The sequence below is a fragment of the Bos indicus x Bos taurus genome, chromosome 10 (genome assembly GCF_003369695.1).
Source record: "Bos indicus x Bos taurus breed Angus x Brahman F1 hybrid chromosome 10, Bos_hybrid_MaternalHap_v2.0, whole genome shotgun sequence".
NCBI classification, from domain to species: domain Eukaryota; kingdom Metazoa; phylum Chordata; class Mammalia; order Artiodactyla; family Bovidae; genus Bos; species Bos indicus x Bos taurus.
Genome location: NC_040085.1, coordinates 52,186,795 through 52,204,389, shown reverse-complemented (window position 1 = coordinate 52,204,389; position 17,595 = coordinate 52,186,795). Strand labels below are relative to the sequence as shown.

General features: G+C 37.0%; 1 protein-coding gene across 4 annotated transcripts in view; it reads left to right on the top strand.

The window, feature by feature from the left end:
• Nucleotides 1-13,986, top strand: part of MAPK6 (mitogen-activated protein kinase 6) — a 34,079-nt gene extending 20,093 nt beyond the window's left edge. For 3 of the 4 annotated variants that reach the window (XM_027553995.1, XM_027553996.1, XM_027553997.1), the window contains exons 2-6: nucleotides 540-1,728; nucleotides 3,124-3,268; nucleotides 6,380-6,544; nucleotides 10,417-10,618; nucleotides 11,627-13,986. In XM_027553995.1, the coding sequence (XP_027409796.1) occupies nucleotides 1,174-1,728; nucleotides 3,124-3,268; nucleotides 6,380-6,544; nucleotides 10,417-10,618; nucleotides 11,627-12,728 (2,169 nt within the window). In that variant the 5' untranslated portion in view covers nucleotides 540-1,173 and the 3' untranslated portion in view covers nucleotides 12,729-13,986. Of the gene's footprint in view, nucleotides 1-539; nucleotides 1,729-3,123; nucleotides 3,274-6,379; nucleotides 6,545-10,416; nucleotides 10,619-11,626 lie in introns of those variants that run through there. The other variant, XM_027553998.1, reaches the window with a different exon arrangement.
• Nucleotides 13,987-17,595: the final 3,609 nt, after the last annotated feature.

Genomic DNA, 17,595 nt, shown 5'->3' with positions numbered 1-17,595 from the left:
CCCCTTTGTAAGTGAACTTACGAAGTTCACCTTGTAAGTTTAAGAGCATATTTGGCAAATTTCTTATTTGTACTGCTACATTTTTGTTCATTAGGTATTGTCAGGCATTAACTCTGTCAGGCAGAGTTAATAAATAAACATGCCCTTTAATGAACTAACACTTTAAGATATTATGTATGTATTTTTAGAAAAATGTGGCAAATGCTTTACTGAAAAATTCTAAAGAATTCTGTAAAAATATTATGAACTTTTCCTTTGCTCATTGGCATTTAAGAAATTATACGGCCTAATGACCTAGATAATACAAAGAATCTAGTATGGTGAGGTCTGGAGCCTGAGTCAACACATGTGAATTGCTTACAACATAGGTAGCTATTTTTGATTGAGGGTAAGCTTTCCATTTAGTGACGTATGTAAGTTTAATACACCACCAGTGGTAGCTTATAGCTAAATGCCCAGTTTGTGTCATTTTATAAAGTTGATTAAAAGAGCATTTCCTGCAGTGGTGACTCTTTTCCTTCTTTTTTCTCATCCTCCAGGTTGTATCAGAGTAAGATGGACGGTAGCTTTGATTGTGATTGTGGTGAGCTGGAGCCACCTGATCACTAACAAAAGACATCTTCTGTTAACCAACAGCCGCCAGGGCTTCCTGTTGAAATATACAGCAACAGAGGAAGAAAAGAAGCAAAACGGAAATAGCGCTTACCAGCACCTTAGAATGATGCTGCTCAGGACCAGTCCAACACTGAATGTATCTGCACTGTGAGGAGAATGTTCATAGAAGCCTGTTGTGTGCATATTTATTCACATTTTTGTTAAATGTTAAATCATTCAGCACAGTAAATCTGAGTGCATAGTATGTCATTTCATTCCGTTTGAGTTTCTTGAGTGTTTTCTTTAAATGTCTGCAGAGTTGCTGTCCCTTTCTTGAACTATGAGTACTGCAATCTTTTTAATTCTCAGTATGAGTAGAGCTTTTTGAGCTTTAAATCTAAGGGGAACTCAACAGGCCTGGTTGGCATATGCAATGAGCATCAAGAAACCATCTTGCTGTGGACGCAGAATTATTTTTTTCTCCCTTTTTAAAAGATCTTTCCTTTCGATGCCAGTTTTCTTCCTTGTTCACACAAGTTCAACAATTTGAAAGGAAAAGCCAATAGTAAGGGTTTAAAAATGGCAGAGAAATTTGAAAGTCTCATGAACATTCATGGTTTTGATCTGGGCTCTAGGTATATGGACTTAAAACCATTGGGTTGTGGAGGCAATGGCTTGGTTTTTTCTGCTGTAGACAATGACTGTGACAAAAGAGTAGCCATCAAGAAAATTGTCCTTACTGATCCCCAGAGTGTCAAACATGCTCTACGCGAAATCAAAATTATTAGAAGACTTGACCACGATAACATTGTGAAGGTGTTTGAAATTCTTGGTCCTAGTGGAAGCCAGTTAACGGATGACGTGGGCTCTCTTACCGAACTGAGCAGTGTTTACATTGTTCAGGAATACATGGAGACAGACTTGGCTAATGTGCTGGAGCAGGGCCCTTTACTGGAAGAGCACGCCAGGCTTTTCATGTATCAGCTGCTGCGTGGGCTCAAATACATTCACTCAGCAAACGTGCTGCACAGAGATCTCAAACCAGCTAATCTTTTCATTAATACTGAAGACTTGGTGCTGAAGATAGGTGACTTTGGTCTTGCACGGATCATGGATCCCCATTATTCCCATAAGGTATGTGGAAAGTCAGTTGAGGCAGACCTCTAAATTGATACACATCATCAGAAACAGGTGCTTGTAATTTCCTTTGTGTGTTGTGGCAGAATTTGTAGTTAATTGTATTAAACTTTGCATACTACCTTTTTTCCATTCACAGTCTCCCTGTGTTTGAAGTGAAGGTGGAACGGGATCCTAGTTAAATACAAATTCTGGTTATTTGTAATAACTGAAACTCTCTCTTACTTAAAAGTAGGATATATCATGTGTTTAGGGCAGAAGGTTGCTGTTTCAATTTTTACTTTTTTTTGTTTGTTTGGATATACTCTTCTGTTATGCTTTGTTTAGCAAACTTAGTTTGAAATCTAAATTTGCACAAACATAAAGTAGGCAATAAGAATAGGCAGAAGAATTCATAGTAACTTTGCCTTAAATAAAATTTGCTTTTGTATAGGAAATTAATGATATTTTTTGAGCTGAACTCTTTAGTTTTAGTTTTTTAGTTTTCAAATGAAATCATATATGGGACTGTGATGTTTAAAATGTAAAAATGGAGCTGTTTTGGTATAAACCATCCCTGGGAAGCCTGCTTGCTTGGCTTCCCATAGCACACATCTAAGACACATCTTGGTATTTGCATGTATCATCTCACATTGAGTATAACTTAACTTTAAAAAAACTTCAGGATCAAAATTGAGTACCAAAATGAAATGGATGACCACATCTTTATGGATAACAGTGAAGTATTGTGGATAGAACACTGAACTAGGAGTTACACTATCTAAAATTGAGTTCCATTTCTACATCCAGCTAAACTATATGACCTGCAGACTCCTTAACCTGAGTGTTAATATCTACCTTCATATTTTCTCAGCATTATTTTTAGAGTGAAACAAGGCAACATATATTTAACTGTTTTTGTCAAATACTTCATAAATAAAAAGTAGTGAAATTGATTAGGAATGGCGTGTGCAGTATAGCCACATCCCCTGGGTTGTCAGTAAGGAGGTTGGTATTGCTTTATGAATAGCTCACCTTTGGTACTCTTTCCTGACTTTTCTCTCATTGATTTAAAGCATACCTACTTCATTGTTGACTTGAAGTGATAAATAGCTTCTCTTCTCAAACCTGTTGTGAATATGTGCCCTAGAGTTAACACTAAATTCTTATAGTATTCTTTGGTCGGAATACTTCATGAGAATATCATGTTATAGATGATATGTTACAGGGGGAGTTTAATCTCCATACAGCCTCAGAAGTGCAAGAGCCTTGAAAAAAGGCATAGAAACCACCATTACTGTTTAAGGATTTTACAATTACAGTTTGTTTTTAGATTAAGGGCGCTTTAATGAATCATGTTTTATGTACTGTTATTCAGCTAAAGTAAAAAGTATATTTTTGTTTCTTTTTCAGGGTCATCTTTCTGAAGGATTGGTTACTAAATGGTACAGATCTCCACGTCTTTTACTTTCTCCTAATAATTATACTAAAGCCATTGACATGTGGGCTGCAGGCTGCATCTTTGCTGAAATGCTGACTGGTAAAACCCTCTTTGCAGGTTAGAAATTTTAAAATAAATGGAAAAATTATCCCAAGGAGAAATAATTTCATACATTTCTATGAATCAAGATTTATGTAAGATTTAAACCAATTTATTATAGTCTAAACTATTAAAATGAAAAGATAAAATGGTATTTTAAAGATTGAGAACACTTACATATTTACTGGATTGTTCAGTAAAGTTAGTCTGAATTCTAGTGTTTCTTTAAGAAACATCTTAAAAAAATTAAGAAATATCTTTATTTCTTAAATATAATTTCCTATTTTATAGATCAATATTTGTCGGTTGTTTTTATTAAATGATACCTGTGTTACCTGATTCTGTCAGTGTTTGTCACTTCCTGGTGAAATTTTTTTTAGCTATTGTAAATTCAGTAATTCTTTCTTTGTCTCCTATCAACCCTGTTGCTTGAACTGCCATATCCTGTTGGCCTGACTGATGTGATATTTCAGAAACAACCAGTTTTATAATGAGTTTGGTGCTATGAGGGAGTCTAAAAAAGTGCATGAGAAAGTTTTGAGTTCAGGTGGATTAAAATAAAAACCTCTAAATAAACAATTTTTTATCTTAAACCTTTGTACACTTTAAACACTTAATTAAACAGAAATGTTTATGAAATGATTTGAAAGACTCAGTTGTAGGTCCCTTCTAAAAACCTTTTCAGTAGGTTTGTGAACCATTCAGTAAAAGCAGCATGAGGGAAATCTATTGGTTAGGATAGGCCTCATATTAATAGCACCAAAAGGCAAGGCCTAAGCATTCATTGGAAATCTGTGTATTTTTAACTTACAGTAAGTGTTCTAACCTTATTTTTTGGTCTTACTCAGTATCTCCACTTAGATGTTTAATGGCATCTCAAATTTAACTTATCCAAAACTGACCTCCTGATATCTCTCCCTCCTACTTCCTCTTTCTGCTGTCTTCCTCATCTTAGTAAACCAGACCCACTTCTTAGTTGCTCAGGCCAGAATCTTGGCGTCATCTTTCACTTTTCTCCTTACAGGTCTTATGGGCTGTTTCTTTAAAGTATATCTTGAATCTTACTGCTAGTATCTCTTTCACTACTCTCATCCTCCCAGTCCAGGAAGCCATTCTGCCTCTCCTAGTCTAACGCATGATCTCCTAACTGGCTTTCCTGCTTTAACTCTTCTTGTCTGTGGTCTAGTTACCACATAACCACATAGTAATGCTCTGAAAACACAGCTCATGGCATTTCTCTGTTCAAAACTCTGTAATGGTTTTTTATCTAATTCAGAATGATGTAAACTCTCAGTGTTCTGGTACCACTGGGCTCATCTCCTGTCACTTTCCTGAGTCACTGTACTTCAGCTACACTTGCCTAATTGTTGTTTCTTGTACACACCAAGCCCACTGTCTCCTCTAGGCCTTTGGGCCCTTTCTCATCTTACTGGAACTCCCTTCCTCTTTATGAATGTATGGTGTATTACCTAACTTCCTTGTCAGCTTCTCAGTGAGGCCTTCCTTGGTCATAAGGATGATACAGTCATAACAACCAAGGGGTTGTTAATATAAATTAACCCTACTCCTAACAGTGCTCTCTGTCCCCCTTCAGTTCAGTTCAGTTGCTCAGTCATGTCTGTCTTTTTGTGACCCCATGACTTGCAGCATGCCAAGCCTCCCTGTCCATCACCAACTCCCGGAGTTCACTCAGACTCAGGTCCATTGAGTCGGTGATGCCATCCAGCCATCTCATCTGTCGTCCCCTTCTCCTCCTGCCCCCAGTCCCTCCCAGCATCAAAGTCTTTCCCAATGAGTCAACTCTTCGCATGAGGTGGCCAAAGTATTGGAGTTTCAGCTTTAGCATCATTCCTTCCAAAGAAATCCCAGGACTGATCTCTTTCAGAATGGACTGGTTGGATCTCCTTGTAGTCCAAGGGACTCTCAAGAGTCTTCTCCAACACCACAGTTCAAAAGCATCAATTCTTTGGCGCTCAGCTTTCTTCACAGTCCAACATCCATACATGACCACTGGAAAAACCATAGCCTTGACTAGACAGACTTTTGTTGGCAAAGTAATGTCTCTGCTTTTGAATATGCTATCTAGGTTGGTCATAACTTTACTTCCAAGGAGTAAGCGTCTTTTAATTTCATGGTTGCAATTACCATCTGCAGTGATTTTGGAGCCCCCCAAAATAAAGTCTGACACTGTTTCCACTGTTTCCCCATCTATTTCCCATGAAGTGATGGGACCAGATGCCATGATCTTCATTTTCTGAATGTTGAACTTTAAGCCAACTTTTTCACTCTCCTCTTTCACTTTCATCAAGAGGCTTTTTAATTCCTCTTCACTTTCTGTCCCCCTTAGCTTACTCTAATTTTCTTCATTTGTCACTGTTGGATGTAAATGTTTACAGAAGTTGTTATCTGTCTTCCTCCATTATACTGTGAGCTCCACGAAGGCAGGAATTTGGTCAGTTTTGTTTCACAGGTGTATTCTAAAGTACCTTGCTCATGGTAGGCACTCAAGAAAAATTTTGATTGTTGAATGAGTTTCTAGAAATAAGTGGAAAAACAAATGAATGTTTTGTTTTTTAAATATTAGCTGCCCATTTACCCTGAAGTTTCCCCTTTTATTTCTTTAATAGTGGTTCTGAAATGTTAACTGAGCTTAATCCATAACTATAAAACTTTCTGTTTCACAAATCTAGTCTAAGGCTCTATTTTATTGATAGGGAAATTAAATCATCACCGTGTTAAATATTCTCCGAGTTATAGTGAGTTAATTAGTATGTATGGTTGAGACTAGAATCTCATCTTTTAAATCTCAGTTTATTGCTTTTTTCACTACTTTCTGATACCTTAATATGAGGCCAGACTTCAAGTCAATTTCTTACGGAAACAAAGCAGCTAAAACTGAACATATCAATGAGCAGAATTTGAAAAAGATAAGCTTTTTGAGCAGATTGATGATGATGTTCAAAGTAGTGCAATCTGCTGATTAATGATGCAGTTAAAACCATTTTCCTCTTTGATGGTCATTATAGTTCTGTTAGTTTCCTGTAGCTTTAGAATGTTTATTGCCAATAGGTTAAACATTGAGAAATGTGTTTATTAATGTTGTATTTGGTATTTTTTAATCTTATCTAGGTGCACATGAACTTGAACAGATGCAGCTGATTTTAGAATCTATTCCTGTTGTCCATGAGGAAGATCGTCAGGAGCTTCTCAGCGTAATTCCAGTTTACATTAGAAATGACATGACTGAGCCACACAAACCTTTAACTCAGCTGCTTCCAGGAATTAGTCGAGAAGGTACTATAACTGAAGAGTAACCGTCATGTAATGGTGTGTTTGTGTGTGAGCAGGATGTGTGTAGGGAAGCTTTAGCTTTTTATTGTTATAGATGTGGCATTCTCCCAAATAGTCTTTAGACACTCAAGGTGCACCTAAAACTTAAGCTCTTGCTTTCCTTTTTATAGCCAAGCACTTAGGCTGGGAATCTTTTCTTTGCTCTGAATAATTTTCCAGATTCCAGTGTACCCCTCTTTTCTGGTTCTGACTCCATGTGCTTTTCCAACTTTTACTTCTGATCATCTCTGCTAGGTGAACGTGTTTATCACTGACTCTCATTGAGCTGGAATGGGATTCTCTGAGGGTTATACGATAAATAAGTAAGGGTACAAATATAAGTGTGATTTAGATATGAAAGAGGGTATTGATTTGAAGGAAAGCAGGGGTTTTAGAGCAAGGAAAAGATGGAGGAAAGATCAAAACTACATATGAACAAACTTGTTACATAAAAGATTGCAGATTGGTGTTAGTAATACTGGGTGCTAAATGTGACAGTTTGTGTAGACTTAATAGGAACATGGAGAGAATCAAAACTTCATTGACCATTAAAGCAGTTAATTTCATACATCAGAATGGAGAGATGTATCTTCAGGGTTTGTTGATACAAATAAGATACAAAAGTCTAAATGCTGTAATAGTTATCTGTAATAAGATAACATTTTTTAAAAGAAGAGCATTAGAAATGAAAAATATCTTCCTTAAAAGTTGATTGTATCATACCTTTAAGGATTATTGTACTGTATTTAGCTGTATCCATGCCAGAATTGTGATAGTTTTTTCCTGAATCATAAAGTTAGGGAGATAGAGTTTCCTAAACATCTTAAACTTTCTCTTTATATGTTTATTGTTCATATCACCCACTCTGATCATTATGTAGTTAAGGTTAATGTGTATCAAAGTGCTTTAACTTAGCAAGTGTTTTGAGAAATAGGCACTGGATGGCAAAACTGATGACATTGTCTTTTTTCCCCTCAGCTATGCTTGGAACTCATTATTAAATGCTTGAATGAAAAGGAAGCAACTGTATTTAATTTCAACAGGTTTCATAAGCTTCCTTTTCAGGAATGCTACATTTTTAACCCGTCTTTTAGAGTATCTTTACAGTCAGTAATATATTGCTGACTTTCTGACTCCTGATCTTGTTGCCATTGTCATGATGGCATCCTGTTCATAACTGAACAGCAGTCATGTAGCACTTGACTATGCCTCAGAGTTGTCTGTTGGAACTCTTTAAAAAGTGCAGAATGTTAAATCAGAATCCAGAGGTGGGGAGGCAAGCAGGACATGTGTCTGCTCTGCAGGTATGACCCTGCTCAGCCAAATTGAGAGAGAGTGCTCAGGGATTGGCTTGGAGTCACTGTTGCCATTGCTGAGTCTTATCAAAACAGGCAAGCTAGTAATACAGAACGTTGCTGTTGAGGCATTTGTAACCTAATTAAATTTGAATCTTCTTTTCCCTTGTCCTCATTAGTCAGCTGTGAACTAACCTGAATATTTAGTTGGTGCCTGGGATTTATTCATAATGTGTTGAACAAATGTCTTTGATAATAGGTTCATTAAAGTAACCATTGAACAAGGATTCTTGATTTTTATAAGTGATAGAACTCTGTGCGTGTGTGGGTGCACGCACGTACTCATTCATGTCCAACTCTTTGCGACCCCATGGACTGTAGCCCATCAGGCTTCTCTGTCCACAGGATTTTTCAGGCAAGAATACTGCAGTGGGTTGCCATTTTCTACTCCAGGGGATCTTCCCAACCCAGGGATCAAACCTACGTCTCTTGCATCTTACGCATTGACAGGCAGATTCTTTACCACTAGTGCCACCTGTACTCGCGTACAAATGCATTGCAGAGTGTTCAAAGTTCCTGAAGCTAAAGACTTGTTACATAGATGTGCTCTGCAAGTTTCTTCTTCATTACCACTGGAATTTTGTTTGGAGGCAGAGTACCTTCTGAGCAATGGGGAACTCTTAGAGTAGTATATGTTCCTTTCTCACATTCTATTTATGATCTTCAGAGGGAAAAAGCAGACAAGATTAAGTACATGTGAATTGACAGATTAAGACTACTGGAACCCTGTACTGGTTAGTGTCTTTAAATGGATACCCAAATCTTTTAAATTTTCCTTCATGGTTACCTTTTATCCTCCCTTTCTCTATAGTTTACCACTTATTTCTTTGTCTTAGCATACCATTGTAGTAAATAGACTGATTTCCTCTAGAGCAGGGCTATCCAATAGAATTTTCACAATGATGGAAATGTTTTTTATTTGCATACATTTGGGAGTTCAGCCTGACTGTTAGCCCTCCCTTTTCTCCCTGCTATCAGTTTTAGGGATTCTAGAGTATATTCCTCTCATGTAGTTGGATATGTTTCACTCTGAGAATGGCAGTTATGCTGAGTCAACTATCAGTAACTGTGCCTTAGATTGTCTGTTGCCTTGAGACACGTGGGGCATTGACTTGCAGAAGAACCAAGAACAGCTTGATGTATCATGAAATCATTTCCTAGGTTAGGGTAATATAGTAGAGGCGGGTGGGGAAAAGTTGGAGCACAGGCAGGAACCTCAGCCCTGGGCCACTGAAGGGTATGAATAACAAGGAGCCTTACCTTTCCTCTCTTTAGTACTTCATTGGACTGATCTGAGGATTGAATGAGATAATGTAGTGAAGCACTTTGTGGAATATAAATCACTGTATAAATGTCAGCTACTTTTAATATTAATGAGAGATTGGGAGTTGAGAATAAGGTCCTTTCTAGAGTGCAGCTTAGTTTTAGAGAAGTGCTAACTAGCTTTTCTGTTGAGATAGAAGGCAAGGATCAGTAGATGTGTGACAGACCAGAGTGAAGAAGTAGGGATTGAGATAAATGTGAAGGTTTATCTGCTTAGAACAATGAGAAGATTGAGAGCAAAAAGAAATGGTGAGGAACATTGCTGAGCCATTTCAAAGGCCAGTTGAAATTCCACAGTATGTGTGAGTCTGTAGAGAGCTTAAAGAGAGAGAGAGAGAGATACACGCACGTGCGCACACACACACACACACACACACACACACACGTGATTTTGCATCCAGCTTTTATCAGTACTGTATAACTAGGAAACAGAAAAAGTAGAAGGTGGGAATGGTTCAGAGTTGAAGATGGTGTCACTCATAAGGCATTCAAGTGTGTGGTGGTGGTAGAAGGCTGGTGACAGTGATGCAGTCTGAGTTAGTGAAAAGATCTGGGTTTGTGGTAGCTATGCTGTAGCCCTAAAGTGATCAAATGCATTGTGTGATCTGCAGTAGTATGATTGGTGTGAAACAGAAGTCAACAAAATTAGTACAACAGCTGGTCAATGAGGTTAGGGGAGCAAGGGGCTTTCTTTATATTGAGCACTAAACACTATACATTTCATTTTTATACCTTATACCTATCTCTGTATCCATTCTATACATGAAAAAATGGAAGTTCAGCAAGTTTAACCTCTCCAGTTCCACATAGCTAGTAATCCAGCTAACCTAGTGAGTTGCAGAACTGAAATTAGGACCTATGTATCAGGTTATGCCATATGAAATTGCTGTTTTTTGACTGACAAAAATGAAAATTTCATATGGTTCAACTTCATATATTCCTTTTCCTTTATAATTGGCCATAATATGAGATTGGGATATATTTCAGACACTTACTTTGTTTCTTGGACACATGTCTTTTTAATCAGTGAATCAAGTAAGTTGTTTTGTTTCTCTGACAGAACTTCAATTAACTTACCTTTTAATTGTGTAATCCCTTTTTTTCTTTATGGGTTGGTGGACCTCCAGTACAGTTAAGGTTTTTTCCTTCCTCTTGTAGCACTGGATTTCCTGGAACAAATTTTGACATTCAGCCCCATGGATCGGTTGACAGCAGAAGAAGCGCTTTCCCATCCTTACATGAGCATTTATTCTTTTCCAATGGATGAGCCAATCTCAAGTCATCCTTTTCATATTGAAGATGAAGTTGATGATATTTTGCTTATGGATGAAACTCATAGTCACATTTATAACTGGGAAAGGTAAAACTGACCCTAAATTAGGAAAAGCTTTTGTTTTGAATAAAACATAATTTAGTGAGTTTTATTTTAAATTGTATATGATAAGACAATGTAAAAATCTTAAAAGTTTAGAAATGGTCTTTTTGGCTTTCTGCTAAACTTATTGATGTCTTTGAATAGCCTTTATGTAATTTCAATATTTAATAGTTACTGCTTAGTATATACATAATGGGAAAAATTAAACGCTACTTTGGAACAAGAAGTAGTTAATGTTGAAATTAGTTTGTTTACTTGCTGCATTTTTTAACTCCTAAAATGTTGAAGTATTTATGATCAAACATATCTGCCAACCATCTACATGAACATTTCTACTATCTATATATATAGTTGTTTTCTCACATACCCAGATGTCTTCCAATCTCGACATTTTCTACCATACTTATTAGTTAAGTCATCTGATTTCTTTTCTATTCTCTCCTCTTCAACCGCCACTGTTTTCGCTTGTGTCTTAGTCTGCCTGTACTTGGTTGTAGTGTGGGCACCTTGCTGTAATGTGTCAGTAAGAGGATACCACATTCAGTAACACATTTACATGGAGACTTGTTTTGTTCTACTTACGGTGATGAGTTCCAGCAAGCCTTCCTCTAGTCTGCTTTATTACCATAGAGTGAAAATCTGTACGGCACCTGATTGAAATTAGGGATCTACATTTTGTGGCCATAAAGGTTTTCTTTTTCACCCGTGTGTGAAATTATGTTTATAGAAATTTTGAAATTGAACTGTAGACCAGCCAGCCACTCAGCTGTTTATGTGCAGTTTATATAATTATATGCTCTGTTGCATCATACTGCTTTATATAGTAACAGGGCTTACCTATCCATTAAGATTATAAATTCTTATATGACTTAATACTCTTATTATTCCCCTCATAGACCTAGCAAGCATAGTGCTTTGACTCAAAAGGCATGCAGTAAATTTGAAAGTGAAATCATATACCTGGAGTAACACTAATGTATTAATTTTTTTCAGGTACCATGATTGTCAATTTTCAGAGCATGATTGGCCTATACATAACAACTTTGATATTGAGGAAGTTCAACTAGACCCAAGAGCTCTGTCTGATGTCACTGATGAAGAAGATGTACAAGTTGATCCTCGAAAATATTTGGATGGAGATCGTGAAAAGTATTTGGAGGATCCTGCTTTTGACACCAGTTACTCTACTGAGCCTTGTTGGCAGTACCCAGATCATCATGAAAACAAATACTGTGATCTGGAGTGTAGCCATACTTGTAACTACAAAACGAGGTCATCATCATATTTAGATAACTTAGTTTGGAGAGAGAGTGAAGTTAATCATTATTATGAACCCAAGCTTATTATAGATCTTTCTAATTGGAAAGAACAAAGCAAAGAAAAATCTGATAAGAAGGGCAAGTCAAAATGTGAAAGGAATGGATTGGTTAAAGCCCAGATAGCTTTAGAGGAAGCATCACAGCAACTGGCTGAAAAAGAAAGGGAAAAGAATCAGGGATTTGACTTTGATTCCTTTATTGCAGGAACTATTCAACTTAGTTCACAACATGAGGCTGCTGATGTTGTTGACAAATTAAATGACTTGAATAGCTCAGTGTCCCAATTAGAATTGAAAAGTTTGATATCAAAGTCAGTAAGCCGAGAAAAACAGGAAAAAGGAATGGCAAATTTGGCTCAATTAGAAGCATTGTATCAATCTTCTTGGGATAGCCAGTTTGTGGGTGGTGGGGAGGACTGTTTTCTCATAAATCAGTTTTGTTGTGAGGTAAGGAAAGATGAGCAAATTGAAAAGGAAAACACTTATACCAGTTACCTGGACAAGTTTTTTAGCAGGAAAGAAGATACTGAAATGCTAGAAACTGAGCCGGTAGAGGATGGGAAGCTTGGGGAGAGAGGAAATGAGGAAGGATTTCTGAACAGCAGTGGGGAGTTCCTCTTCAACAAGCAGCTTGAATCCATAGGCATCCCACAGTTTCACAGTCCAGTTGGGTCACCACTTAAGTCAATACAGGCCACATTAACACCTTCTGCTATGAAATCTTCCCCTCAGATTCCTCATAAGACATACAGCAGCATTCTGAAACATCTGAACTAAAACACTCAGCAGACATTTCCCTTTGTATTCTTCATGAAATGTGTTTTGTCTTTTTTATTACTAGTGTTTAAGTCTTTTTTTTTTTTTTACTTGAATCAGATGGTGTCATTTAGAAAGGATTTTTTTCTTGGTTTTTAAAATCCAGACTTTTTTTCTACATGTGAGATGGTTTTCATTTTAACTGGCATGTCGTTTGCACACAAAAATAAAGAATAGAGCAAAATAATGCAATGCAGGAGGAGACAAAAGAAATGCACTAAGACAAGTAAAAAACATTCTCTTATAGAACAATGATCTGTTTTACAGGAAACAAAAATCTTGCCTTGAAATTTACACAGTGAGACTGTACATAATTGCATGAAAATATCTATTTTTTTCCTAAAACATTTTTCATTCATGAGTATTTTCAAGTTTTTCATACTGTACACATTTCTTAAAAACACATGATACCAGCAGCAACTGAAAATGAATGCCGAATTTGGTACACATGTGTTATCTACCTCAAGGTAACAAGAGTATGTGGCAAAACATATACCACCCATAGTGCTTCACAATATGCACTTCTATTTAGCCAGCGTTTATTGTAGTAAACTCTTCTTAATGAGATTCACTCACTGTTTATAAATGTTCTGGTATGCATTCTTTATAGTGAAGTGTTACATCACATCTTATTTATTTTAGCAAATCAGTATATTTTCTGTATTTAATGATAAAAAGTTAGTTTTTGAGATTTATTTGCAAATACACTTTTTTCCATTTGGCACTATGGTTTGTTGCCTACTTAGCTGAATATATAATGTCAGCTTATCCTAAGGCTGTCCACGTACTTAATTTACTTAAGTATTCATTTTAAGTAAAGCGCTCACTGTGTATAGGAATTTGTATTTTGGAGGTGCTTGATCTATCTACAAAGAAAAATTAGGAATTACTTTATTATAAAATGCTCCTAGAAGTCTTAATTGTGTTTATTTTTTAAAAAACTGTAATGTTAGACTTGTGTGCATGGAAGTAATTAAGGTACATCATTATTGTAGTTTAAAAGTTGTACATGATAAGACATATTTTGTTTTTACTGTATGTTTTTACTGAATGATCTATTCCCCATCCCAAAGCAAGCATGAATAAAATTAGGTTAAATGTAGCATGTGGCATCGCAGTCTCTTAGAATTTGTCTCATCTATTTTACTTTATGGAATACTGTCTGTATCTTTGGTTATCCTGTTTGAAGAAAAAGGACAAATAAAACATGGCCAGCAAATATGGCTCCTGTTTAACTCTTTGGCTTCCCTGGTAGCTCAGCTACCAGTAAAGAATCCTCCTGCAGTACAGGAGACCCTGGTTCAATTCCTGGGTCGGGATGATCCGCTGGAGAAGGGAGAGGCTACCCACTCCAGTGTTCTTGGGCTTCCCTGGTGGCTCAGCTGGGTAAAGAATCCACCTGCAATGTGGGAGACCTGGGTTCAATCCCTGGGTCGGAAAGATCACCTGGAGAAGGGAACAGCTATCCGCTCCAGTATTCTGGCCTGGAAGATGCCATGGACCGTATAGTCCATGGGGTCTCAAAGAGTCGGACACGACTGAGTGACTTTCACTCTAGGTAATGAAAATGATTACCTAGCTATAATGAAAATCACTAGCAGAATCTTCTCTAGTTCCACTTTTCAGCATCTTTGAATTGTGGCTACAGTTTAAACTATGTTAGGCTAAAAGACTTAGAAGAAAAAGACTATTTTTGTCTCCACACAGAAATCTCTTGTTGACTTAACCTCACATATTAAAATGGTAAGGCTTTATAGATTTCAAAGCTATTATATAAGATGTGTGTGGAAGCTTTGAACTGTGCGGTTGGAGGATGTATTTGTATTTTAATTGTATTAAATGTATTTGTTCTGCATCATCATTCCTTTGCTCAAGAACATACCCATTTACCTATCCAAATATGACCATTCTTTGTTTAACTTCACTTTTCCTGTTTGTCTTCCATTCTTGTTTCATACATTCTCTTAATATCTGGACTTTCTGCCTTCGCACTGACCTATTTATTGATTTCATGTGGATTCACAAAGGTTTTAAAGATACATATATTTATAATGAATTCAGTGATTTCAGTGAATATCACTGTTGTGAATTTATATACTCAAATTACCTTAAAAACTTAAGGTCTTAGAGGAGAAGCTTTCAGTTTTTCACATTTGGATATGATGTTACTTGTGGATTTTCATATGTAGCCTTTGCTATGTTGAAGTAATTTCCTTCTGTTCCTATTGTGTTGAGGTTTTTTTTTCTTTTAATCATGAGAAGATGTTTAATTTTGTAAAATGCTTTTTCTCTTGAGAGTAATCATGTGGGTTTTGACCTCCTGATGATGTGCTGTATTACATTGATTTTTTTCATATATTGAACCAGTCTTATTTTCCAGGAATTGCACCTGTCCATAGTTGATAATGGACAGTTTTTATTTTCTTATATACTCGATGGACGTGAGTCTGAATGAACTCCAGGAGTTAGTGATGGACAGGGAGGCCTGGTGTGCTGCGATTCATGGGGTTGCAAAGAGTCGGACACGACTGAGCGACTGAACTACACTGAACGGAACTGATACTATATAATTCTTTTAAGATGCAACTGGATTTAGTTGGCTTGTTTTGGGCTTTTTTTTTTTTTTTTGAGGATTTTTGTATCTATTCATCAGGCATATTGGTCTGTAGTTTTATTTTCTTATATCTTTGTCTGATTTTGCTATCAGGATAATGCTGGCCTCATAGAATGAGTTTGGAAGTATTCCCTCTTTAGTTTTTTGGAAGAGTTTCAAAAGGATTGGTATTAATTCTTCTTTAAATGTTAAACTTCTCTATTGAATCTGTCTGGTCCTGGGGTTCCTTTGTTGGGAGGCTTTTGATGATTGATTTAATCTCCACTTCTTCACAATTCACTCTTGTAGGTTGCGTATTTCCAGAATTGTATCCATTTCTTCTAGGTTATCCAATTTGTTGGCATACAGTTGTTCATTATAGTCTAATATGATCCCTTTTTAATTTCTCTCTCATTTCTGATTTATGTTGACTCTCTTATTCTGGCTCAGCATTTATTAAATTTGTTTATTTTTTCTTTATTTCCATTTATTTCTATTCCAGTTTTTTTTTCTTCCTTCTGATAACTGGGTTTAGTTCTTGATAACTGGGTTTAGTTCTTTTTTTGTTTTTTTCCCTTGCTCCTTGATGTGTAAAATTAGATTGTTGATTTGAAGCCTTTTTTTTTTTTTTGGTCTTTTTTTAATGGAATTTATTTTTAGGGAAATTGTAGATTCTCAGCAAAAGTATGCATAAGGTACAAAGATTTCTGATACATCTACTGTCTCCATATATGTATAATCTTCCCTATTATCACCATCCCCCACCGGAGTGGTACATTTGTTATAATTGATGAACACAGCACTGACACATCAGAATCAGCCTAAGTCCATAGTTTACCTTAATTAGGGTTAACTCTTGCTATTGTATGTGGGTTTGGACAACTGTATAATGACATGTGTCCACCATATGTCAGGTGATTCATAGATCTCCATTTCTTTTTGGTCAGTTTATGGAGATTCATTTTGTTTCTTTGAGCTTTGTTTCCCTGTTTATTCATGTGTCTTGTTATTTTCTTTGTTCTGATTTTTGCATTTGAAAAAACAGGTACCTTTGCCTGCTTTACAGACTGACTTGTACTGGGAAATATCACCAGTCTTGTCAGCTCCAATACTTTGACCACCTGATGCGAAGAGCTGACAAATTTGAAAAGACCCTGATGTTGGGAAAGATTGAAGGCAGGAGGAGAAGGGGACAACAGAGGATGAGATGGTTAGATGGCATCACTGACTCAATGGACATGAGTTTGGGTAAACCCCGGGAGTTGGTGATGGACAGGAAGGCCTGGCGTGCTGCGGTTAATGGGGTCCCAAAGAGTCAGGCACGACTGAGCAACTGAAATGAACTGAGCTTCCCAGCTAGAGAAGTTTCTCAAACCTTTTATAGGATTGTGTAATCTCTGTACTTGTATGTATAAACTCCTCCCCGCCCCCGCTCCAACTCTTCATCCCCCAGCCAGATTTCTTTTCCGAGGGTTGCTTTGTCTAGTGTCTGTCCGAGATTGTCTGATACTACAGCAATTCCCTGAGCTCTCTTTTGTTCTCATTGGCCCCCAGGCATTCAAGAATGGTGCTTTTAATCAGGCCAAACTGAAATCAAGTCTCTTGGGCAGCCCCCCAAAACCTGGAACAGTGGGGGATTGTTCCAGTCTTCCATTTCCCTCCCAAAGGAGGAGCTACAGGGTGGGTGGGCTTTCCCTCCCAAGCAGGAGCTATGCTGGCTTGAGGAGGGGGCTGACATGGTTGAAATAAAACTGCTTTTCAAATTATTCATTTAAGTGTATCTGTTCTTGGCTTTGAGATTGTCAACTGGTGTCTGGAGTTCTCATGAAGGCTTTTTGGACCATATGCTGTTAAGTCAGTTTTTCTCTGAGGTAGTGAGGTCTAGGGGTTTCTATTCTGCCATCTTGTCTATGTCCAAAAATAATTTTTAAATGACTGATTATGACTTAGAGGAATGTCCCAGCTGTGGTGCAGCTTTCAGACTTTTGGATGATCTGTGTCATGAGATGAGTCACATCTCTGAACTAATGGCTTGGCATCACGATTTTTAGAGCTACTTCTGAATCTTAGATATTAGGTTTAATTTGGAAATAGCAACACCCTCCCTCCCACACTTCTTTGGTTGGTCTTTAAGATTTCAGGCATGTAGAAAAAGAATTTTTTTAAAAACATACCACTTGCTTTATTAGTTTATCTAATGTCAGTTTGTGTCAGATAAACACCTACAGATAAAAC